Consider the following 27,658-nt stretch of genomic DNA (forward strand, 5'->3'; position numbering starts at 1 on the left):
GGTACATCCGTCCGTGTCGTACACTAGTAGTAGTACTGTCAATGTCTCTCTCATGTCAAAGACTCAAAGAAGTGCATAATATAATGCAGAGAAAGTAAAGCAGGATGCAGATAATGTATGCCCATTATTCAAGAGTCTGCCGTCGTCTCAGACATTGTCTTAAGAGTGGAATCTCTTCTCTTGAACATCTTCTTGACTGTTAGATTTACAATTATAATAACATTAACAACAGTCTCAAAATCTCAATTTTAAACATCCGGCCCAGTCGGTGCAGCAATGTTTTCTAATTCGGGATATTTTCGTGGACTAAATTGCCCATTTTACTCGAATGGGACTTGTCGACGTCCCTACTGTCATTTTCGACATGTCCGCAATCAAGCAGGTAAGGGCAATTGTTATAAATAATATTATTAGATAGAGTGCTCCCCCATAGAATAACAATGATAATACATGATAACAGGGCCTTTCTTATTTTTTCTATCAATATCATTCAAATCTGGTGTCTATGGGACTTTGCTTGGACTTGATTTTCAAAGGAAAATAATAAGCTGAATCAACATTTTTACATCCTTCAGTCACTTGTCGGACTCTGGATCAACCCCCCCCCCCCCCCACAAAAAAAGGGAAAACACCCAAAAATTACGAGCCCTGCAGTACAGTTGATTTTCTACCAAAGTCGAGTCCTGCTCAGCAGAGGGCTCGAACTTTACAATGGACTGCAGACCTGGGGAGGCTAGTGGATTTTGCAAGGGGCTAGTATTACTAGTTGTAAACAAGTAGTAAACAAGTCTGGTCGTCATTTGTTTTTCAACTTTTTATTAATTTTGTTAGTAAAACCAAAAAGATAGACAGAAAATAAACTGTATTTATCTCCCTTTCTATAAATTTACATATATTGTGTAGGACGACCGACTTTTATGCGCCGTGCAAATTTGACTTTAGTGCACTGCCTGAACCCTGTATATTTTTTATCTGTGTAATCGATAATGGTATGTTCCCCAATTTGAAGCCAAGATAGCCCAATATTTTGTAACTTAGGACTAGTCCTAAGAGATATCAAAAACGTACAGCTAGTCCTAAGTTAGGACTCGTAACTCGTCCTAACTCGAGATAAGACTAGTCCTAACTCTTTGTGAAATCCACCCCAGGTCTTGTAAAAAATGTTCCATTCGTGTAAACACTCTGGGATCAGGACCTGTGGTCTTGTGGTTTTTGTCCCCAAATTCGATAAGTCCTGTCATTTAGCTACAGGCACAGGGGGAACAGAACTTGGAAGTTCATTTTAGAAAACTTTGATTGCCTTTTCAAAATGGTGCCTGTTAGAACGTGGTAAAGTCAATTATAAAACACCATAAATTTAGGGAACTTTGAGGATGTTTATTTTGTAATAGGATTTGAGGCATTGCATGGTGAGGTATCAATATATATTTGGTTTGCGGCAAAACCATGTGTGTATCTACTTGCCAGGTACAGTTTGTTCTTAGAGAACTGTCTTTTTTTATTCTACTACCGCGGAGTAGATTTATCAGATGTTTGGGAGACTTCTCAGTTCTGAAAAGAACTGTCCTGCTTTTTTACTACTACCCGGGCGGAAGGTTTAGAAAATTGGCTGGGACTACTACTTTAGCCCATAGGATCAGAGTTAACTGCACTACCGTGGAGTCAGTTCTTGAACTGATCTCAAGGTTTCGACTAGCTTGTTCTAGTTTCATGTAAAATAACTTTTTAAATTATTTACATTACAGAGACAGAGAAGCTACAGTCCACCAAGCCTAAAGGAAATATTGATGGTGTATATCCTCAAACAGCTGATGTCAGCAAGTATATCCTTAATGCAAGTCCTCCATCATCCTCTCCTGTCCCACAAGAACTCGCAGCTAAGAAACAACCTGTGCAGTATGTACCCACTCCAATTGCAGAGATCGCTTTGGCTCGAAGAAGACACAAGATGGCTGCCAAAGCATCCAAGAGAGGCCATGCCAAAAATGCAGCTCCCATGTATGTTCCTACACCACTCTCTCAGATCAGTTCTTCAGCAGGAACAGATTCAAACTCTCAGAAAACACAAGTTAAAAGAAACAAAGGTGCTACGTATGATTCAACAAAAACATCAGAAACTAATGCAATAACGGAGAAGTACACCCTTAACCAGGACCATCCTGTCAATAACGATGAATACGATCCCTTGGGAAACAACTTGTATACAAACAGCAATCCTGAACAGTCTGTACGGAGTGACTTGTCTTCTCCATCGAGTAAATACTCTCTTGATGAAGCTTGTTCAAAGAGTAACACTGATCTTGTGTACGATCCTCTTGATAACAGTGCATGTAATCCCAATGGAGTTAAAGATGAACATGGAGACAGTTGTGCTTCTGGGGAGGAAACTGAAGAACCTAACAGCACCACTTGTGCAAATGACACAGCAGCAATGCCTAGTGACGAGGAGGATGGTTTATACAGTTTCGACAATCCTGAGAATGTTGATTCTGCCGATGGTGCCGATGAATATGAGCCAATGCTTGGTGGTGAAGACATTGGATCTCTTCACACAAACTACACTCCGACTACAAAGTATTCTGTTGATTCCGTCCCGCCAAACCCCACCAATGATTTGGAGTATGATCCCTTTTCAAATTTCACAACAAAGGAACATTTGAAGAAAAGCAACCTTCCAAAGAAAAGGAAAAAGTTCCCAGAAACAAATGATTGTGACCAATCATCGGACAGTGATGCTTTGATGATAATTGAAGAGCAAGAAATCCACTCATCATCAACAGATGAGGAATCAAAACGCAAGAAGTTAAAACATGGAGATGTTGAGCAAGAAGACGAGGAATGCACTGAGGAGGAAACTGACAAACCGTGGCTGAGTAATGTACAGCCAAAGCATTTCCTTCAAGATGTGAATTTTCACCCACCGTCTGACAATGATGTACCCTTCACTCCAAGTTACAGTTACAGCCCTGCAGATTACCGTCCAGATGATCACCTCAATACCTCATTGGAAGATGAATGGAATCCCACCAAGTACTTAACGGAACTGTCTGCAAATCCTTCCATCACTAAAGGGAGCAGTCAATTGCAAAACAAATTAAAAAAACACAATGATGCCAAACAACAACCCGAAGTGAGAAAAAAGACCCCTGAAAAAAGAAAACTCAAAGATGGGACAGGAAAGAATGAATCCAGCTCAAAACCCAAGCCAAACATTAAAAATAAGAATACAACCAAACCAAATTTGAACTCATCCAAATCCAAGGACTTGACCTCCAAATCCAAGGACTTGACCTCCAAATCCAAGGAAACGCAAAATGCTACTCAAGCAAACACAAAGCACTCTGACACAAATGAAAGTAAAACCAACGACGATAAATGTAACGACAAGGAATCACCAGAAGAAAAACCAAGAATGAAAGTGTCCTCAGAACTGCTGTCAAGTTTTTTCAATAAAATATGCGAAAAGAAACAACAAAAAGCAAAGCCATTAAGTGGCAATAACCAGCAAGGAAAACGTAAAACTACACAATCTTTGAATGAATGCAGTGATAACGGTTTAATTACTGCAAGAAATCCAAGCTGTCAAGATGATGATGTCATTCTCATAAGCTCTAGCCCTTCTGATAATGATCAACCTAATAAAGGAAATGTAACTAAGAAAGCTCGTTCAACACAGGACGATAGAGGAAAGTTACTCCAAACAAAGAAGCCTGCCAAGATATGTAACCGAAAGTCCTCCAATATAATTCTGTTTGGAGAAGACAGTGATAGTGATAACACTGATGAGCAATTGGTAAGACATGGAGAGGAAAAGAAGATGGTTTTATTCAGTGACTGCTACTCAAGTTCAGATACAAACAGCAGCACCCGGTTCACTGGTTATAGGCCTACTGATGAACCAAAACGCTCTACCACTTTGTCCAAAAGAGACACTAATGGCTTCACAGCTGACAAATCATCACACACATCACTGTCAAAGAGCATTCAAAGAAAAACCGGTCCCAAAAGTAGGACTGTTCCTCAGCATGGGGTGGAAAAACCCAAGGAAAGTAAGCATTTGCCACATAATCACAAAACAAACAACAGATCCAAAGACAAGAAATCCGGTAAAGTGCCAGAGATCCATCAAATCAAGAGTGATGAGAAAACAAGATTGAAGAAGAAAATATCCCACAGTTCCAGGAAGGTCTTGAGGGCTGTCATGATGAGTGATAGTAGTGATAATAGTGATAATGATAATGCCATGAATAACTCCGATGATGACTTCACACTCATCAGTGATAGCGACAATAACGACCTTGATGCAACCTTCTCAGAGTCCGATACTTTTGAAGAGTGTCTGAAAATTTTCAAGGAGGAACCTTCAAAACGACCCAACAAAGTGCAAGAGAAAGTGAAAGAGGTAAGCTGAAATAGAGTAATGGCAAAGATTACTTTGATCTCGAAGGGGTTGCTCAAAATAATTGTCAGCATAAAAACTTACTTGGTAACAAGTAATGGGGAGCTGTTGATAGTATAAAACATTGTGAGAAACGGCTCCCTCTGAAGTAATGTAGTTTTTGAGAAAGAAGTAATTCTCTCACTAAAATATTTGAATTAAATTTGAGAAGCTGAGGTCTCGAATTCAAGCGAAAGCACACAACTTGTGCGACAAGGGTGTTTTTTCTTCCATTATTCTCTCGCAACTTTGATGAGTTCAAATTTTCACAGTTGTTATTTTGCGCATATGTTGAGATACACCAAGTGAGGAGACTGGTCTTTGACAAATACAGTACCAAAGGTGTCCATTGCCTTTAAGTCTTTGCTGTATTGTGTGAGTTTGCTCATTTGGGGTTTTCCTTCTATATTTAAAACTGAACATTTCTTTATAATCTCCTATTCATCCTGCTACTAGTGCTTATACTGTTGGATGTTTACCCCCCAAAATTGTTAAAGTTTTCTGTTTTTTGTTTTGCTTGCAGCCAGACGAGTGTAAGAAAGAGGACTTGGTTATGTCTACTTCAAAGCAAAGAGTCGCTCATGTATCCATATTTGATGTGGTATGTATGTAATCTATAAATAGTAGCTGTTTTTATAATCAGGTATTTTTTCTAAATCCCCCCAAAAAGATTGACAAATAGAGACCACTAACATTAGGGCTGAATGTCTAACTGGCAGAGTGCCAACACGTAATTATGAGTTTTGTATGTTCAGATTCTGCTCTAGTCAATTTCTCTTTTTTTCTTTGTTTAATTGATTTCCTTTATTTTGCAAGGGTGAGCCAAATCAGTAGAAACAAACTGGATTCCATTTGGGCCCTGCATAATAGAGTTAAGACCATTAAACAAATCTTTCATTCAAAGTTATAAAGACCTTATCTTTGTCCAACCTAAAGTTGGTTAATTTCTTGTTATGACTATTTTCTTGATTTTTCTTGAGGTGTGGTACATAATATGAGCTTTCATTTTTTTTTTTTTGGGGGGGAGGGGGGTAGCTGGAAGCCTGGAATCTCTTTTTCATTTTTTTTGGTTACATAACCAGCCTTCCAGTGTGTGAAGAAGATGCATTGAACTAACTTACACGTCTATTTTGACTGAGAAGTGTGTGTGAAGTGTATCTCTTGCTTTTAATTGTAAGTCTTGAATTCAAGATTTGTTCAGTTTAACTGATTGTCAATTACATACATGTTTTACTTTAACAGTCCAAACACAAGAGGTTCACTCCAAGGCCCAAGGTACGACCCAGTCCATTACAAGTATGTCACAACCGCTACATGCAGGCCCAGCAACACCTTGAAGAAAAGCAAAACACCCTCAAAGCCACATCTCCCGAAGTAAAAGTTGCAACAAATCCAACTAGTTCCTCCAGCTCTAAAAAGCGTGTAGCCCACGTTCCACCGTTACAGATACGGCAGACTCCTCCTAATAAATCAGCTACGGTTAGACCCTTCAACACACCAGTCATGGGAATCAATGCTAAGATTCAACAGAAGTATTCCATTGGACATAGTGCATCTTATCCTACCGGACATCCAAGCAAGACAGTGGCAATATCAGCACCAAAAGGAGAGAGACGACTTGCCCATTTACCGAAGAAGGTGAGCATTATTTGTGATGTCATTATCAAAATATCTTCATCATCATATAACATGTCTCATGTCTCTCGTAAAACCAGCCCCTTCCAACCCCTTGTCTCCCCCTTGTCTACCCCTCCCCCTCCCCTTGCTTGGTTCTTTATTAGTTGTTTACCCCTTGCTTTTTTCTGTGTACCTTCTGACTCTCTCTCTCTCTCTCTCTCTCTCTCTCTCTATTTACATTATGTATTTCAATTTGAGTGCTCATGTTACACATACATGATTACATAAAGACTCTGCTTGTTGTATTATGGATTTATTCTTAGCTTAGGCTTATAGGCCTAAATATTTGTTTTTATTAATTGTACATTTGTATTATGTTATTGTTTGTATTAGCGCAATACGCACTTTTGTGGATTTGTGCACTTCATATACAATATTTATTATTTACACACCAGTAAATGCTCATTGTATTGTAGTGAATTATACCATATCTTAAACACAAAAGTAAATATGCAAGAATAATACAAGGAATAGCTCACTCTTGTCTGTATTATCCAATTTTACTGCCTACTGTGTAATAGAATATGTGACAAGTGTTTTCCCAGTTCATTCATTGTTATTAATGTTTATTTAATTTTTGGGCCCATTGCAAATTAAGATGAGCATGTACATTAACTTAAAAACAATGTCATATCAGAAGGTATAGCTGGAAAAAAATGTCTTCTCAATCTGGTTTAAAGAAAATAAACATAATGACATTGTACACAAATGAACGATGAACAGAAATTAAGAACACTAATTAAAGGCGGTGGACACTATTGGTAATTACTCAAAAAATTATTGGCATAAAACCTTTCTTGGTGACGAGTAATGGGGAGAAGTTGATGGTATAAAACATTGTGAGAAACGGCTCCCTCTGAAGTGCCATAGATTTCTAAAAGGAAGTAATTTTCCACAAATTTGATTTCGATACCTCAGATTTAGAACTTGAGGTCTCGAAATCAACCATCTAAACGCACACAACTTTGTGTGACAAGGGTTATTTTTCTTTCATTATTATCTCGCAACTTTGATGACCGATTGAGCTCAAATTTTCACAGGTTTGTTTTGTTATTTTATGCATATGTTGAGATACACCAACTGTGAAGTCTAGTCTTTGACAATTACCAATAGTGTCCACTGCCTTAAATGTAAGTAAGCTGTTAAGAACATCATAGAAGAAAACATTTTTTTTTTTTTTTTACTTTTAAATTAAATGCCAAAGCAGACGTGAAATAAAGCTGCTGAAGTGAAATAATATTATTAGAAATCTAAAATGAACTTGTGAATTATGCAGCAGACACTTGTTGCAGGAAAAATGCCTATAGAAACACTAAAATAAAACCCCATTATTATAATTTATATTAAAAAATTCACATTCAATTCCTTACTGTGACAAATTATTTTTTGTCTGAAATAAGCATACTATGCATTAAATTATCATTAATTATATCAGAAATTAATAACAAAATAATTTTGACACATGGTCTGTTAAAACTGGCATTATTTGAACTATAGAGGGCGCTGTCCAACTTTAACAGTTCTGACCGTCTAGTCTTGTACCTAGTGGGCATTTCAATGTGGTGCCCATTTCTGTTGTGTTGTGTGTAGTGTTCATTCATCAGTAGTGACATGAGTGAGTGAGACTATGTCACTGTAGATGGTTGATCCAGTTAACATTTTTACCAGCATTTCCTTTTGAAAGAAATGGCAAAACCTAAAAGTAAAAGCAAAACCACTTCAACTAAACGAAAAACAAAAGCCAAGTCAAAGACTAAGTCTAAACAGACCAGAAAAAGAAAGACAAAAAGTAGAGCCAAATCCAAGAGAGTAAAGACAGATGTTGGCGGGTCCAGTGGGACTGGGAGTGGGACTAAACGAAAAGCAACATCAAGCCCATCTGCCTCACCTGCTAAACAGCCTCGAATCGTACTGGTCTTTGCAGAAACTGTGAGTAGTTTAGTGTAGTTTAGTGTAGGAGTAGATATAATGCACAATCTCCAATTTCATCAACTTCGTCACTCAACCAAAATCTACGGCAACAGTTTTTTTTCCGGCCACCATCAAGGACTGGAACGCCTTACCCAGTAGTGTGATTTCCAGCAACTCATTAGATATCTTCAAAGACACTCTCGCCAAGCACTTCAAAAATTAAGCCATCCCATCCACACAATACGCAAAGCTGGTGTGATGTGTCTTTAGAATTTTTTTGCGCCGGCTCAACAATACAGATACAGATACAGATAATAATATCCTCCTCTTACCAGTTTTCACGATATTATGCCTTTTTCTTTGAATTGGGAAAAAAATAATGATGCCATATATCAACCGATGCCCTAATTATCTTCATTTGTTAATATGAAGTATGCAAACATATATTAAAACTTGATGGACATTGAAATGTTCACACTACACACTGATCGTCGATGACTTCAACTGGCCCCATTTGTTTTGAGTTTTTCCTGTTTTCACGGCAAACAAAAAAGTATGGTTTTCCGGTGAAGCTATACATGGAAGAAACATCTGCAGTGACTACAAGTGTTCTTTGAGACTCTGTGTATGACTCTATAGCCAGCAGTTGTCTTCGTTTTATTCAAAATATGTTTTTATGAAATTTTAAAAATTACCTAGGTAATTTGCAAAAAATAACAAAAAATAAATCATTTAATAAAAAGTGTGAATTGGCTTTCAAATCTGAAACTTACAATAAAGCGTATAAATAAACAGTGATAATTGAATCAACAAGCTGATGTTTAAATATTGATGTTAATAATATTGATACGAGGGTTAAAAAATAAAAATCTAAAAAAGATTAGAAAATGATGTAAGGCACATGGCTTCTTTAAGCCTCTGTATTTTTTTCTCTAGAACGCTCAGCAAAATGTTCAGTCACATGATTTGATCATCATGAATTGTCAATTGAAATAGTGTTTGATGAAACTTTTTGGGTGGGCAAATATTTTTATATGGCCTTAACATTATGACACATTTTTGTACCTTGTAGAAATGCCTAAAACACCAAACTTTTTGCATTTACAAGTGCAAATAACCAGTGGAGCCTTACATGTTTCTAAGTTTTGGTCAAGGGAGATGAGACTCTTTGCTTGGCAAATAAAACCACAAATATTTTATCTAGGGACTAATTACATCGCGCACAGAGAGGTAAAAGATTTGCCACGATTTTAGGGACACCTCGAAAACAGGACCTCCTACAATACATGTGTTTTATCTTTTCGTAACCATTAAGAGTACATTCGTGTTTATTTATTTGGCAATTTCATATAATATACAAATTAATTTGAATAGGATATTGATTATTTATAAATATTTTATTTACATCTTTTATTTTTACGACACCTACAATCTATTGCCCAGTGGTCTCACTCATGCATTTAACATGTCTGTGTCCCCATGTTTTATACTTACCGGTACCGTTGTATTGCCCAGTGGTCTCACTCATGCATTTAACATGTCGGTGTCCCCATGTTTTATACTTACCGGTACCGTTGTTCTTGTACAGTGTATATGTTTTCTTAGGTCATTGTCTTCATAGGGAAGGGGAACAAAAAGCATTTGCTTCTCCTTTTACCTACATGTTAGAAATAAAATAAAGGGACACGTTGCCTTGGATCAGACGAATTGGTCTATAAAAAGCGCTTGTAACTGTTTGTTATAAAATGCATATATGGCTTGAAAGATGTTGTAAAAGTAGAATACAATTATCCTCACAAACATGCCTCGAAAATGCGTGGTTTTCATTTTACATCGTTGACTAACGCGGTCGGCCTTTTATGGGAGTCAAATTTTTGACCCACTGTGTTAGTTCGCAAAGTGAAAGGAAAACCAAGCAATTTCGAGGCATGCTAGTGTAGATTATTGTATTCTACTTTTACAACATCTTTCTAGCCATATGTATTTTACAACAAACGATTTGTATTGACCAACTCGTCCGATCCAAGGCATCGTGTCACTTTAATGTCACATTATTATCTATTTTTTGTTCAATAACTAGAGCAAGTCATCATATGTACTTAAGATAATTGCAATTCACACGACAGAAACTTAAAGGCAGTGGACACTATTACAATGTAGTAATTGTCAAAGACCAGTCTTCACAGTTGGTGTATCTCAACATATGCATAAAATAACAAACCTGTGAAAATTCGAGCTCAATCGGTCATCGAACTTGGGAGATAATAATGAAAGAAAAAAACACCCTTGTCACACAAAGTTGCGTGAGTTTAGATGGTTGATTTCGTAACCTCAAGTTCTAAATCTGAGGTCTCGAAATCAAATTTGTGGAAAATTACTTCTCTCTCGAAAACTATAGCACTTCAGAAGGAGCCGTCCCATTACTCGTCACCACAAAAGGTTTTATGCTAATAATTATTTTGAGTAATTACCAATAGTGTCCACTGCCTTTAACTGGGGTCCCTCGTGCTTGATTTGACCATTTTTTGTGAAATGTGGCAATGTTTGAAAAAATTTTGTAAGAGGACTTGTACAGTACAAACAATTGTTGTCCTTGAGGAACATTTTGTGAAAATTTCAGCCATGCTACAACTTAGCAAGGGACCCTTGCTATAAAGTGATCTCGTGTGATTAAAAGGGGGGGGGTACTAGTGTATGTTTAACTGACCAGTATTTTCACACTTTGTATTAATTGATGTTGACATGAAATAAATGTATCTGAAATAACAATTGATTTTTGTGGTTGAACAAAGAATTGACTGGAGTGGGATTCGAACCAACGACTTTTGGGTTAACATGCCGGCGCTCTACAAACTGGGCTATCTAGCCCTCTGTTGGCGACATCCCCCTATTTTGTTAATTTATTTGTTTGGGGTTGCCAGTCAGAAGCCACACAACCGTTAACGGCCGTGTAGCCAGGGATCACACCTAAATTACAATACAACTTGGGAAGCAGCAGCCAGAGGATCACCTTAAGGGGATGCAACTTTTTGAAATGAGAATTGTATTATTTTTATTGAATAAGGTGAACCCGAGGCCCATCATACCACCAGACAAAGCAGGCAAGGTTCCATGTAACATCAGACAACGCTATCTGAATCTGTTCATTGATGAGTATCTTAAGACTACACAGACAGAGCAGGAGGCCTTCCAGCAGGTAAATCAACCTCATTGCCATCAATGCATAAACCATTACTCCCATACTTTGGTCTTGAAAGGGTACTTCATGAGGAAAATACACATTTCCCCTTTATGGTACTTTTTGCAACTTGAAACAAGTTTCAACACAGATTTATATTAAATTTGCACTGTTTGAGGAATAGGAAGCTTATCTTAAAATATTACTTGCTGTGTGATGAGGTGCTGAAGTTTTTGTGAAATTGATAGTTGCGACTATGACGCTAGTTGCACTAGTCCCCCAGGCCTAAGCAGATCATATACTTAATCATGGTGCGTTCATGCTTTCTCCAGAAGACGATCAGAGCATACTGATCAAAACGTCAAGTTTAAACCAACGGTACTTTTCAGAACCACCCCGACTCATTAGAGATAGTCATTACATGGTGTTACCGCAAACCTTTCCATATCGTATTTTCACCATGCAAAGTTTCAAATCCTACTCATATTGGTAATGTGGTGTGGTTTGATGTTCAGGGTTTGAAGGAAGAGAAGTCTGTATACGAGAGAGCATCCTCAAGAAACATTTATCTGAATCTATCAGTCAACACATTGAAGAGATTACGTAGTGCACAGACGACGGATACACCAGATAAAGTCACATCACCAACTAGCAAAGGAAGTATTTCACATGAAGCTGTTATTGGTGGTAAGGCAGCCACTCAACACACATTCACTCTAAATCGCTCTCACCAATCCCCTGCTCAACAGCCAAAATATGAAGGTAAGTCAAACATGATACTCTACTGAGATTTCTGTGAGATTTCCTCTTTTAAGATTATTTTCTCTTTTTGGGTTTTGGTTTTCCTCCTCTGTTCTTCACTTTATGTGTACAATAGTTTAGGAATATTATCTTTTCCTCTTGTTTTCATGCTCAGTTTTCTCTTTTCCTCTCTTTTTTTCATGGACTTATTTGTTATTTTCTTTTTTTGACCAATGGAAATAAATGTTGATTGTGTGTAGGTATGAAAAATACAGAAAATCCATTACTTGTTGTAAGCTTGGGCGATATCACGATATTATCGAATATCGCGATATTAATTTGGAAACGATTTCGATATCGGATGGATTTGGTTTTAATCGAAATATCGATATATCGCGATATCGATTAAATATCGTGATGTATTTGCTAGCTGAGACATCTTGTACCCCATAGGTTTGGAGTAAAACCAGAAGAATAGGTCATTAGAACACCTCTTATGCCATGACTGTCTCTTCTACAACTTTCACTTGGAGTTTGAAGACTGATGATGTCAAATTTAATTAATCGCGATTATATCGAATATCGCGATATATTGTCGGCGATATATCGTGAATAAAATAAATCGATATTGCCCAAGCTTAACTTGTTGTTACTTGGCGAAAATCCTGTACCAAATCCCGAAAAAGAACAATTACGGCGACAAATCCTTGGAAGCCTGCGACAGGTCTCTATCCAGAGATCAATATCTATTATTCTTCATCTCGGTGTTGTAAAGTATAATTGTGTATTAATCAGAATGACTAAAGCTCAAATGGTTATTAATCAGAAAATGACGCTCACTACTGAGTTATTAGTATGTTTGTTGTTAAAAAGAAAGCTTAACTAGTCTGACAGGCTAATATTTGTATGAGATTCTGAAGACAAAATTCTGCTACATAACTGGGGCTCAGAATTCATAGCTTTCAATAACCTCTCTTTCTGTATAAATGTATCTAAAGCACCTTGAGTACCTTGGCACTATTATAAGACTTTGATACTATTATTTAATGACTGAAGTTGTTTGTATGTTTGTTGTTAAAATATCCACATAACATTGAATTGATTGAACCTTTATTGTTCTAACAGGCACATATTTATATGAGATTCTGAAGACGTATTTAATGACTGAAGATCAGCTAGTTGACAATGGCTATCCCCGACCTTCTGAGACACCAGGTCTTGCTGTCATCAAAGTCGACGACTCAAAGAAATCCACTGGAAATCAACGTAGGTTGCTAAGGCCTTGTCTGATGTGGTTACTATGGCTAAATTACTGCATCATCATTTTGTAAACTCAATTCCATTTTAGTTTTGCCCCACAAAAAGAAATTCTGTAATATTTTTATCCGCTCCCCCCGCCCCCCCCCCCCCATTTTTATTTTTTGTTACATTTTGTTTTTGGAATGATCACATTTTAAAAGAAATGGAGATACAATAACTCCCACAGGGTGGATTTCACAAAGAGTTCAGACTAGTCTTATCTCGAGTTAGGACGAGAACTATGGACTAGCATTAAATGTTTTTTAATATCTCCTAGGACTAGTCCTAACTCTTTGTGAAATCGACCCCTGTATTGTTATATAACCATTGTATAATAAGTCCTTATACTCCCTATTGTAGCAAACCAATATGTATGCTGTCGATGTGGTAAGACGTTTCTGCGTCGCTCCGATGGCCACTACATCACCAGAGAAAACTGCATCTTCCACTGGGGCAAATTTTGGCATAATAAGGGTAAGTAAAGGATTCTAGGATTTTAGGCATTGCATGCTGAGGTATCAATATTTATTTGGTTTGCGGTAGCACTGAGTGTATCTTTTTGCCAAGTAGAGTTTCTTATTTTAGAAATATTCTACTACCGCGGAGTAGATTTTTTCAGATTTGTCGAGAGACTTCTCAGTTCTGAAAAGAACTGTCCTGCTTTTTAACTACTATCTGGGCCGAAGGTAGAAAATTTGTATGTTGGCTAGCATGTTAATTACACTCGATATTATCTTTGACATTTCTATACATTTTATTACTGTTGAATTAAGTGGTATTCATCTTTTCATTATTATACACATTTTTATTTGTTTTCAACTGTATGCTTAATTGTCATTCATAAATACCTAAGACAGTTTATCCATTCTGATTGGTCGAGAGGGCATCACGAGGGGTTGTTCGAACGGATGATATAACACCAGTAAAAAGTGTTATAACATGGGCATGACACGCGACCTTGCACCTGCACTTATAAGACAGTTTCTTCATTCCTATTGGTCGAGGGCAACGGCTGAAACAGTTGTGCCACATCACGCGATACGCGCAACGCGCACATCATCTCCTTATAAGGAGTTGTTTACACGAGGATCTTACCATTTCACAGCTGGAGGAGTGTTGTGTTGAAAGAAATCATTGAACCAATTAAAAATTTTGCATTTATTTTACCTTTTGACCAAAATGTGTTGATGTTTTTTGACCAAAAAGGTATTTATGAATGGGAATCAAAGTGTGTTGAATCGGTTTTCAGCTAGTGGTTTAAACCCGCCGAGGCCTGGTTCTTGATAATTTACCTCGACTTCGTCTCGTCAAAATTATCAAGTCCAGGCCGCGGCGCGGGTTTAAACCACTAGTTGAAAACCTCTTCACCACACATTGATTCCCTTATTGTCAGCATGAAAAATAGATATGCATTGAGTTGAACTAAATCAAATGTGGGCTTTCTGTCATATTTTAATTGGTATAAAATTGGTTCATTTCTCCAGCTATCGATCCATGTACACTTTTTTGATAACCTGATAGAAAATGGATAATAAAGCACATCAATAATAGAGGGTGTTGAATATCCCCTTTGTTGCTATGCAAGTGGCCGTCTTGTATTGCAGGCCATATGCGCATCAAAAAGCGTACATCAATGCAGTACTCAGCGCCCCCGGTTGGATTTCCATGGGACACGATGGCACACGTTCGCATAGTCGCACACACACACACCTGCTTACAGACGCCATGTTTTACGGCAGGTAGTTAAATGGTGACGTCATATTATTTGATACCTATAATAAGTTGAAGTGATTAATGTATCTGTTTGTAGTTGGAGGGACTTTAGAAGGACGGTTTACATGCTGTTCGGGTGACTCTAGTGCCAAAGGATGCAGTGTTTCTAAGGTAAACTACAACTCTATTTCTATAATATTATGTCCTTTAAAGCCATTGGACACTTTCGGTAAACAGTATTGTCCAAAGGCCAACACTTCGTGTATCACAACTTATATACAAAATAACAAACCTGTTAAAATATAGGCTCAATCGGTCATCGGAGTCGGGAGAAAATAACGGGAAAACCAACCCTTATTTCCGCACGTTTCGCCGTGTCATGACGTGTGTTTAATATAATCCGTAATTCTCGTTGTCGAGAATTGATAATTGTTTTAATGTTTTCTCGAAAAGTAAAGCATTTCATGGTATATTATTTCAAGAGAAGTCTTTCACCATTACCTTCTGTAAACCCTGTAAGTTATTTGTAAATTTGTGAACCTTTTTTTTTTTTTTCTTCTGTGCCGAAAGTGTATAATGGCTTTAATGGGCATGATTATAATAACAATACTTGCAGGGTATGTGGAGCTACGATTTGAAGTATGAGACCTATTCCTTTAAAGCATCATGTAATGGTTGATGTTGAAAATCCAGCTTATCAAACCAGGAACACCGGGTCAAACCCCTTCTCTTTTTGATAAGTGCACTGGGTTCTTTTACGTGTGTTACACAACACACGGGACCAACCTCTTTACTTCCCATTCGAAGGATGAAGCAATGGTCATGTGTCATGCTTAAGGACACAAGTGTCATGGCTGGGACTCGAACCTGCACTCTGCTGAACAGACAGAAAAGTTATATTCTTATACAACGATAAACAACTTCACTTCTGATCAAATACAAAGTTTTTCACAATTCTTGTTTTATTTTGATTTGGTTTTTTTTTTCTTCTTTTGAGCTGCAACATTCAAAACATTGGCATATAATTTTTAATATATGAAAATAACTGTATTATTTAATTTAAGTATAATAAATTTGACGAAAGCCTTTGACTGTGTTTGTTTGTTTTTCAGTATCATGTAACTGATGATAAGACAAATAATTTAACTGGTTTCATGAGAACTGTAGCTAAGTCCCCACCAGCCAATGGCAATCCAGGGCTATATGCTATGGACTGTGAAATGGTAAGTAGTTATATTGTTTTGTTTAACATCATCAATTGCGTGAACTATATTTTGACAACATGGGGCTTATGTCTTTTTAATCCAATATGTTAAATAGATTTTCTGTTATTTACTCTTTTTAAAGTGTTGCTATCTGCCTGTTTCGTTTCTTGTCAATTGAGACTGACCATTTATACTGTTATCATTGTTAGTGGACGCTTGTAATTTGCGTAAGCATTCTTAAAGGAACGTTACAGAATTGGTAAGAAAAAAAAATCGTGATGATCATAGATTTATATAAAACTCACATGGTCTAATGATGATGATAGTAGAAAACATCCCCTTTAATATTTCTGTCTAAAATGTCATATTTGATGAGAAATGAATAAACCAATTTAGCGTTTGGAGTTTATCGCTCAGTGAGGATTTTATTCATTTTTGTTTGGGCATCAATGCAATGCAAAATTTGTAATCTACTTGTTACTTTTGATACTTATGGTGCTTTTTAAATTTGTGCGAGCAATGTAATTTGGTCGATTTTGAGATTAGTAAAGTTGTCTAATGACTTATGATCTTTGCAGTGTTACACAGTGAAAGGTCTGGAGTTAACAAGAGTGACTGTGGTTGATGATAAACTTAATTGTGTATATGACACATTGGTCAAACCAAATGCTGAAATAGTAGACTACAACACAAGGTAAGTTCTCCTGTGTCACGCCTTATGTACGTCTGTCCTTTTGTCTGATGTATGTCTGTTTGTTCTGTTTTGTTTGTCTGTCTGGCTGTTTTTTTTTTCTATTTGAATCAGCCTTTTTGAGGTATGGCGGTCGTGATAGGAGTGTACTGTTTGGTTTGGGTGTTAGGGTGTATACACACAAATTTACCCAAACCCAATAGTGTTGGAGCATTCCGTCCGCCATATCACAAAAAGGGATACTGAATTGAATTGAAATGAATTGAATTGAATTGAATTGAAATTGAATTGAAATTGAATTGATTCCAGAACCAGAAATGTAGCAATTTGGTGAATAAGAGTGGTATGCGATAATGATTTAAGCTTTAATGATTGATACGGGATCGCAATGTGCTGAATAAGAGTGGTATGCGATAATGATTTAAGCTTTAATGATTGATACGGGATCGCAATGTGCTGAATAAGAGTGGTATGCGATAATGATTTAAGCTTTAATGATTGATACGGGATCACAATGTGCTGAATAAGAGTGGTATGCGATAATGATTTAAGCTTTAATGATTGATACGGGATCGCAATGTGCTGAATAAGAGTGGTATGCGATAATGATTTAAGCTTTAATGATTGATACGGGATCGCAATTTGGTGAATAAGAGTGGTATTCGGTAATGATTTAAGCTTTAATGATTGATACGGGATCGCAATGTGCTGAATAAGAGTGGTATGCGATAATGATTTAAGCTTTAATGATTGATACGGGATCGCAATGTGCTGAATAAGAGTGGTATGCGATAATGATTTAAGCTTTAATGATTGATACGGGATCGCAATGTGCTGAATAAGAGTGGTATGCGATAATGATTTAAGCTTTAATGATTGATACGGGATCGCAATGTGCTGAATAAGAGTGGTATGCGATAATGATTTAAGCTTTAATGATTGATACGGGATCGCAATGTGCTGAATAAGAGTGGTATTCGGTAATGATTTAAGCTTTAATGATTGATACGGGATCGCAATGTGCTGAATAAGAGTGGTATGCGATAATGATTTAAGCTTTAATGATTGATACGGGATCACAATGTGCTGAATAAGAGTGGTATGCGATAATGATTTAAGCTTTAATGATTGATACGGGATCGCAATGTGCTGAATAAGAGTGGTATGCGATAATGATTTAAGCTTTAATGATTGATACGGGATCGCAATGTGCTGAATAAGAGTGGTATGCGGTAATGATTTAAGCTTTAATGATTGATACGGGATCGCAATGTGCTGAATAAGAGTGGTATGCGATAATGATTTAAGCTTTAATGATTGATACGGGATCGCAATGTGCTGAATAAGAGTGGTATGCGATAATGATTTAAGCTTTAATGATTGATACGGGATCGCAATGTGCTGAATAAGAGTGGTATGCGATAATGATTTAAGCTTTAATGATTGATACGGGATCGCAATGTGCTGAATAAGAGTGGTATGCGATAATGATTTAAGCTTTAATGATTGATACGGGATCGCAATGTGCTGAATAAGAGTGGTATGCGATAATGATTTAAGCTTTAATGATTGATACGGGATCGCAATGTGCTGAATAAGAGTGGTATGCGATAATGATTTAAGCTTTAATGATTGATACGGGATCGCAATGTGCTGAATAAGAGTGGTATGCGATAATGATTTAAGCTTTAATGATTGATACGGGATCGCAATGTGCTGAATAAGAGTGGTATGCGATAATGATTTAAGCTTTAATGATTGATACGGGATCGCAATGTGCTGAATAAGAGTGGTATGCGATAATGATTTAAGCTTTAATGATTGATACGGGATCGCAATTTGGTGAATAAGAGTGGTATGCGATAATGATTTAAGCTTTAATGATTGATACGGGATCGCAATGTGCTGAATAAGAGTGGTATGCGATAATGATTTAAGCTTTAATGATTGATACGGGATCGCAATGTGCTGAATAAGAGTGGTATGCGATAATGATTTAAGCTTTAATGATTGATACGGGATCGCAATGTGCTGAATAAGAGTGGTATGCGATAATGATTTAAGCTTTAATGATTGATACGGGATCGCAATTTGGTGAATAAGAGTGGTATTCGGTAATGATTTAAGCTTTAATGATTGATACGGGATCGCAATGTGCTGAATAAGAGTGGTATGCGATAATGATTTAAGCTTTAATGATTGATACGGGATCGCAATGTGCTGAATAAGAGTGGTATGCTTAAGCTTTAATGATTGATACGGGATCGCAATTTGGTGAATAAGAGTGGTATTCGGTAATGATTTAAGCTTTAATGATTGATACGGGATCGCAATTTGGTGAATAAGAGTGGTATTCGGTTATGATTTAAGCTTTAATGATTGATACGGGATCGCAATGTGCTGAATAAGAGTGGTATGCGATAATGATTTAAGCTTTAATGATTGATACGGGATCGCAATGTGCTGAATAAGAGTGGTATGCGGTAATGATTTAAGCTTTAATGATTGATACGGGATCGCAATGTGCTGAATAAGAGTGGTATGCGATAATGATTTAAGCTTTAATGATTGATACGGGATCACAATTTGGTGAATAAGAGTGGTATGCGATAATGATTTAAGCTTTAATGATTGATACGGGATCGCAATGTGCTGAATAAGAGTGGTATGCGATAATGATTTAAGCTTTAATGATTGATACGGGATCGCAATTTGGTGAATAAGAGTGGTATTCGGTAATGATTTAAGCTTTAATGATTGATACGGGATCGCAATGTGCTGAATAAGAGTGGTATTCGGTAATGATTTAAGCTTTAATGATTGATACGGGATCGCAATTTGCTGAATAAGAGTGGTATGCGATAATGATTTAAGCTTTAATGATTGATACGGGATCGCAATTTGGTGAATAAGAGTGGTATTCGGTAATGATTTAAGCTTTAATGATTGATACGGGATCGCAATGTGCTGAATAAGAGTGGTATGCGATAATGATTTAAGCTTTAATGATTGATACGGGATCGCAATGTGCTGAATAAGAGTGGTATGCGATAATGATTTAAGCTTTAATGATTGATACGGGATCGCAATGTGCTGAATAAGAGTGGTATGCGATAATGATTTAAGCTTTAATGATTGATACGGGATCGCAATTTGGTGAATAAGAGTGGTATTCGGTAATGATTTAAGCTTTAATGATTGATACGGGATCGCAATTTGGTGAATAAGAGTGGTATTCGGTTATGATTTAAGCTTTAATGATTGATACGGGATCGCAATTTGGTGAATAAGAGTGGTATTCGGTTATGATTTAAGCTTTAATGATTGATACGGGATCGCAATGTGCTGAATAAGAGTGGTATGCGATAATGATTTAAGCTTTAATGATTGATACGGGATCGCAATGTGCTGAATAAGAGTGGTATGCGGTAATGATTTAAGCTTTAATGATTGATACGGGATCGCAATGTGCTGAATAAGAGTGGTATGCGATAATGATTTAAGCTTTAATGATTGATACGGGATCACAATTTGGTGAATAAGAGTGGTATGCGATAATGATTTAAGCTTTAATGATTGATACGGGATCGCAATGTGCTGAATAAGAGTGGTATGCGATAATGATTTAAGCTTTAATGATTGATACGGGATCGCAATTTGGTGAATAAGAGTGGTATTCGGTAATGATTTAAGCTTTAATGATTGATACGGGATCGCAATGTGCTGAATAAGAGTGGTATTCGGTAATGATTTAAGCTTTAATGATTGATACGGGATCGCAATTTGCTGAATAAGAGTGGTATGCGATAATGATTTAAGCTTTAATGATTGATACGGGATCGCAATTTGGTGAATAAGAGTGGTATTCGGTAATGATTTAAGCTTTAATGATTGATACGGGATCGCAATGTGCTGAATAAGAGTGGTATGCGATAATGATTTAAGCTTTAATGATTGATACGGGATCGCAATGTGCTGAATAAGAGTGGTATGCGATAATGATTTAAGCTTTAATGATTGATACGGGATCGCAATGTGCTGAATAAGAGTGGTATGCGATAATGATTTAAGCTTTAATGATTGATACGGGATCGCAATGTGCTGAATAAGAGTGGTATGCGATAATGATTTAAGCTTTAATGATTGATACGGGATCACAATGTGCTGAATAAGAGTGGTATGCGATAATGATTTAAGCTTTAATGATTGATACGGGATCGCAATGTGCTGAATAAGAGTGGTATGCGATAATGATTTAAGCTTTAATGATTGATACGGGATCGCAATGTGCTGAATAAGAGTGGTATGCGATAATGATTTAAGCTTTAATGATTGATACGGGATCGCAATGTGCTGAATAAGAGTGGTATGCGATAATGATTTAAGCTTTAATGATTGATACGGGATCGCAATTTGGTGGATAAGAGTGGTATGCGATAATGATTTAAGCTTTAATGATTGATACGGGATCGCAATGTGCTGAATAAGAGTGGTATGCGATAATGATTTAAGCTTTAATGATTGATACGGGATCGCAATGTGCTGAATAAGAGTGGTATGCGATAATGATTTAAGCTTTAATGATTGATACGGGATCGCAATGTGCTGAATAAGAGTGGTATGCGATAATGATTTAAGCTTTAATGATTGATACGGGATTGAATGTGCTGAATAAGAGTGGTATGCGATAATGATTTAAGCTTTAATGATTGATACGGGATCGCAATGTGCTGAATAAGAGTGGTATGCGATAATGATTTAAGCTTTAATGATTGATACGGGATCGCAATTTGGTGAATAAGAGTGGTATTCGGTAATGATTTAAGCTTTAATGATTGATACGGGATCACAATGTGCTGAATAAGAGTGGTATGCGATAATGATTTAAGCTTTAATGATTGATACGGGATCGCAATGTGCTGAATAAGAGTGGTATGCGATAATGATTTAAGCTTTAATGATTGATACGGGATCGCAATGTGCTGAATAAGAGTGGTATGCGATAATGATTTAAGCTTTAATGATTGATACGGGATCGCAATGTGCTGAATAAGAGTGGTATGCGATAATGATTTAAGCTTTAATGATTGATACGGGATCGCAATGTGCTGAATAAGAGTGGTATGCGATAATGATTTAAGCTTTAATGATTGATACGGGATCGCAATTTGGTGAATAAGAGTGGTATTCGGTAATGATTTAAGCTTTAATGATTGATACGGGATCGCAATTTGGTGAATAAGAGTGGTATTCGGTAATGATTTAAGCTTTAATGATTGATACGGGGCCTTCAGTGCTAGCAACTCTGCATATAAGCTTTTTTTTTCCAGACCTATATCAGATCCTATAAGAGACCTGTAAAAGAGTACAATGTCTAAAAGAAGAACAAACACTAAATTCAGAGTATGATTTTAAGAAATACATTGAATCTAAATGACAAGATGTCCTGTTTTTGGTGTTGTTCTTATGCTTGTCCTTACCCTTTCCTTTTTGTATTCCCTTAGCCTTTTTTACACCCATGTTTATTTCCCATCCCTCCCCTTTCTCATTCTCTATATATCCGGAGGAAATGATTTTCATGCTGCCATGACAAATAAAATTGAATTGAATTGAATTATAGATGAATGAGTTCTGACTATGTCAGCAGTCATTCTATACGCTAAGATTGTAGTGCTAATCACTTCAGTAACCCAATAAGGTCTCTCAATAATGATAGAAATCAATCATTTAGATTTTCATATCCTCATCATTCTATAACTCCTGTCTCTTAATAATGTTTTCAATAAAACAAACAATTTTTATACTTAATAGGGGGACCATTTCAAAAAAATTGTCTCACTTGCCAATTTTTTAATTTTTTAATTAATTATTTATTTATTAAATTTTTCTTAGATGGGTAGGATTAATTCTTTGCCTGTTGGGGGGTTATTTTGCATTTTAATCCATTCAGCATTTTAGCTTTTTAGCATTTTTCTAATGTTGTTTAATGTTAATCAGATTTTTGGGGGCTTAAAGTCACCTGGAAAGCAAATAATAAAATAATTTGTTGAGTAATTTGTTGTAACATTTATATGTTTAAAAAAATAAATAAAGTTGTGTGGGGGATGACTCCGCCTTCCCCTTTTGTGTTGTCAATCGAGGCAGACTTTGCCTCGATCGAACATTGGACACACGTACGTGCAAGTAAATTCAAGTCCTAGTTCTGAGTTTGTACGTTCGAAAAAAGTTTTGTTCTTGCGTTTTTTGCGGCAATGTCGACCAGCTGTGTTGCTGCTGGATGCAGCAAAACAACTAAAGATTGGGTCAGTTTGCAAAGTGGTCCGGTCTGACGTCTTTTCCAGTGCTGTGCAGCAAACACTTCACATCGCACATTTTGATAAGAAGAGAAAAGTTCTTTTCTAAAACATGACGCCATCCCAACAATTTTTCCAGCTAGTGGGAAGTCGGGAAGGAACCTTAAAGACGTGACGAACTTAAAGGAGCATTTGCCTAACATGAAAAAAATCGGGTTATTTTTTCAACTTTGAGGGCATGTTTTTAGCTTGCGCCAAGCATCACTATCTTGCGTTGGCACTGCATGCGATTCACCGTGCTTGGTAATCTGAGTGGACCGTCCACACAGCAGCCATACAGTGCGTGCAGTCTGCTCCGTGACCATAGTTCTGTACGTAGGCATCATACCGATCAGGTATCCAGGCGTAGTGTACAAGGCCAGATTACACATTTTCTCTTCATGAAAGATCGCGCCTCGATTGACGTCACGTACAGCACCCTCTCGGGTTGGACCTACTTTTAAATTTATCAATAAAATGGAAACTATTTTTTTTAGAATCTTAGTTTACTGTTTGTTCATATTCCACCGATCAAAACACATATCTTAGTGAAAAAAAGCTTTATTTTGACAAAATACCACTTCCAGGTGACTTTAATGTAAATCAATATAGATGTGTAATATATTTTTGTTGATTTGGCCAGGGATATTAGTAATTAGTAAACCTTTGGGTAATTTTTTCTGATTCCAGCCATCAGGAGGCTATATCACTGGCTTTTGTTGTGTTAATGTTTATATTTTGTATGTGTTTTAATGCCAAACAATTAACAATAACAACTGACATTTGTTTTACAGATTTAGTGGAATAACAGAAGATGATTTGAAAGATGTGACTACAACTCTGCAAGACGTACAGGCAGTTCTGCTTAGTATGTGTAGCAGTCAGAGTATCATAATTGGGCATAGCTTGGAGAGTGATTTACTTTCCCTCAAGGTAACTTTACTCTATCAATATACATCTAGTACAACCACACTGCTATGTACTGTACCGAATAACCCCATTGTTGCTTTGAAAGTTGCCATCATATAGGGCAGGCCGTATGCACGTCTACTGGCGAACATCATTGAAGCAGGTGTTTGAATGGTGACATAATGTTTGATATGTTCTACACAAACTTGGACCCAGTTTCATGGGACTGCTTACCAAAGAATTCTGTGTTTACGGCACCCTGTAAAGCACATACTTTTATGAGCTGTGGCAGTGTGTAAGAACAGACTTCACACTGAGCAGTGCCATACCATTGATATTGATTGGTTAAACAGTAGAAGGGTTGACTGTGTACCAGTAGATGCATTCACCAAATGATATCATAACGCAGGCTGGCATACTTTATTATTCAACACCTCTGTAGATGATATTAAATGGTTAGACAGTAGAAGGGTTGACTGTATACCGAGTAGATGCATTCACCAAGTGATATCATAACGCAGGCTGGCATACTTTATTATTCAACACCTCTGTAGATGACATTAAATGGTTACACAGTAGAAGGGTTGACTGTGTACCAGTAGATGCATTCACCAAATGATATCATAACGCAGGCTGGCATACTTTATTATTCAACACCTCTGTAGATGATATTAAATGTGAAAGACAGTTGGAGGGTTGACCGTTGATTACTCACCACATGAAATCATTACAGACTTAATAATAATAATAATAATAATAACAACGACAACGACAACGACAACGACAACGACAACGACAATAAACAACAACAATAAACAACGACAACAATAAACAACAATAAACAACGACAACAATAAACAACAATAAACAACGACAACAATAAACAACAATAAACAACGACAACAATAAACAACGCTTATAAAGCGCCTCACATCCATGGACCCCAAGGCGCTGTACACATTAAAAATAGCTGCAAACAAGAGCAAAAATAACCAAAGAGCATAAACGTTTTCTAAAAATATAAACCACAAAAATGGACCAGCCAATAATTAAAACCACAAACCGCAAAATTTAAAAAGTTATGGAAAAGCACTACTATAAAAAGATTAGTTAAACTTACAATACTTTCAAAAGGTGTCCATAGGAAATACACTTATAAGCAATCCCGCAAAGAGGCAGGACTAGTCCCTTTAACACTAGTACAGATATTAAAACGTCTGGCCAGTCTAAAAATTAAGACAAGTAACTTGTATAGTTTATCTATCATTCAAATCAATTATATTGAATGGTCAGAAAGTAGGAGGTTTACACCACTGTAGATGATATTAAATGATCATACAGTAGGAGGGTTAATGTTCTTATGGAGAACAAGTTGCTGATAAATCTACTGATATGGATTTATTCCATAGATGATTCATAGTCAAGTCATAGACACAGCTGTGCTGTTCCCACATAGACGAGGTTTACCTTTCAAGAGAGCATTACGTACTCTAATGGCTGAATGTCTCAACAGAATCATCCAGAATGATGGTAAGTTCTTCAATCTTGCTTAATGACCCTATGAGGGCGCTCTCAATAGTATTTTTATCACTACTGGGGATATCTGCGATTCATCCGGCACAGTTTTAATCGGCATTCTGTTACTTTTGTTGCGCCATAGTTTAACATGTGTGTAAGTTGCTTTAGAGGTAGATTATAACGCTCCATTTAATGTCTTGTTGTCCTTGATGGATGCGATGTCTGTGGTAGTATTGGTGTTCCGGTCTGCAAGATTTTTTTGGGGGAAACCATGAGTGTATGGGGCAAACAGTGAGTGCATAATATCGATGGTAAATTAACAATCAGTGGTGAAGCACCATAGATTAAAGCTCAATAATCCATTAAGAAAGGTCATGTTTACTGTATGATTGAACACTTTAAATATATCACAACTCTACATCTGGTCACCAACCCATGGGAAGTAATGATGAGGGTGTCCTAGGACAACAAGGAATAATGTAATCCAGAGGGAGCTCTCCAGACTAGGCACTGGGTGGTCTGTGGAGGAGGCAGATGTGGCAGCTTAAGACCGGTCTATTTGGAAGCGTTTCACAAGTCAGGCAGCCGGTGCAGAAATGCATGATGCTAACTGGTGATGATGATGACAGTGTATGTGGGCTTTTCTTTTCTTTTCAGTTGGTGGACATGACAGTAAAGAAGATGCTGCAAGCTGCATGGAACTCATGATCTGGAAAGCCAAGCAAGATGCAAAGAAAAGGAGCAAATAGATCCATTACTAAACAGTGACTTGGTATTGGGTGTTGCATCTATGGTCTACCATGACTCTAAGATCAAAGTGATGTCCCCCTCTATGATTACCCAGTTCTCAGAAACAACCGAATCAATTTGATTTTAACATGTTGTGAAATACTGCCCCTGTAAACCAATCAGATGCACACTGGGTGCGCAAGTGTTCAGCACCGCGCACCATTTGCTTAAATGCCTAGATTGTGCACAGAAATACACCGGAGTTGGTAATTTTCAATAGAGGGCGCTACCATTTTTTCCCCGTCGATTGGTCCTCATTAGTTGTTACTTGAGAGCTCTTCTTCATGTCTTTTTGATTAGCAAATAATCCCAGATTTGAGTTTAGCAGATACTACGTGGTTTTGGCATGGAGCATGTCATGTACAAGTCATTTATAACCAAACCCCCATGAGTATTATGGACATTATTTGCACAGGGTCTCCTCAAACTGGGAGCAGAGTGGAGTGACTTTGATATAGATGAGAACCAAGTTGATGTCAGTAATGGGACTATTAAGCAGTGTCTCCCTTACAAGGGGAGACTTTTAGGCCGTCCTTCTTCACAGTAGTGCGCATGCTCAGACCTATGCGCAATACTGAGGGTGCGCGCGCATTCTCAGAGCCGCCAAAAAAGGAACGTTATGTCTGCTGCCGCCAGCGTCTCAAAAGTCTCCTTCAGCCTAAGATCTCTTCAACTCATCTCTTTGACTAGGTCATTGTTTGCTGTTTTTAACCACTGACTCTTCATATGACTTCAAATTGTACAAGTAAGTCCTTTGCAAATTCAAATATTGAAAGGTAAAATAACTTTACAATGATGGACCTGTACAACAGATTTCAGAGCAGTGAAAGGATGTCCCACTGGCATTGCGCATAACAAATGCTGTTATGTGTATGATTGATGTCTTTTGTTGTGTTCTTATTAATTCCATGTATTTGTGTAGAAAAGGTATGAAAGTCGAGTAGGAGTTTAAGTGTGTGATTATTTATGGAAGTATTAAGTGTCTGGAGATAATCTGCAATGGAAAAACGGAAAGAAAGAAAAGCCATTGTGTATGCTAAAAATATTTCCAGTTTGAGATGGGCCAGCCAATTGTCGGTTTCACCAAACAGTTCCTAACTAAGGATTATTCTTAGGACCTAAGACGAGTCCCAGCATTGCACTGTAACATGTAAACATTAAGATTAATTCTAAGTTAGGATAATCCTAGCAGTTTGTGAAATCAGCTACAGGGCTCGAATTTGGAAGGGGGGGCGAGGTCCACAAGACTACAGGGCT

The 27,658-nt window shown here is 37.1% G+C and overlaps 1 protein-coding gene across 1 annotated transcript; it reads left to right on the forward strand.

The window, feature by feature from the left end:
- On the forward strand, positions 1-27,143 carry LOC139945967 (uncharacterized). Its single transcript, XM_071943517.1, has 14 exons — positions 1-382; positions 1,746-4,402; positions 4,962-5,039; positions 5,681-6,076; positions 11,091-11,222; positions 11,720-11,966; positions 13,071-13,211; positions 13,605-13,718; positions 15,055-15,128; positions 16,070-16,180; positions 16,741-16,856; positions 23,980-24,118; positions 25,504-25,624; positions 26,270-27,143. Exons 1-14 carry the CDS (start codon positions 277-279, stop codon positions 26,359-26,361), a joined length of 4,524 nt encoding a protein of 1,507 aa, XP_071799618.1. The 5' UTR covers positions 1-276; the 3' UTR covers positions 26,362-27,143.
- Positions 27,144-27,658: the final 515 nt, after the last annotated feature.

This window comes from Asterias amurensis, chromosome 13, assembly GCF_032118995.1.
Source record: "Asterias amurensis chromosome 13, ASM3211899v1".
NCBI classification, from domain to species: domain Eukaryota; kingdom Metazoa; phylum Echinodermata; class Asteroidea; order Forcipulatida; family Asteriidae; genus Asterias; species Asterias amurensis.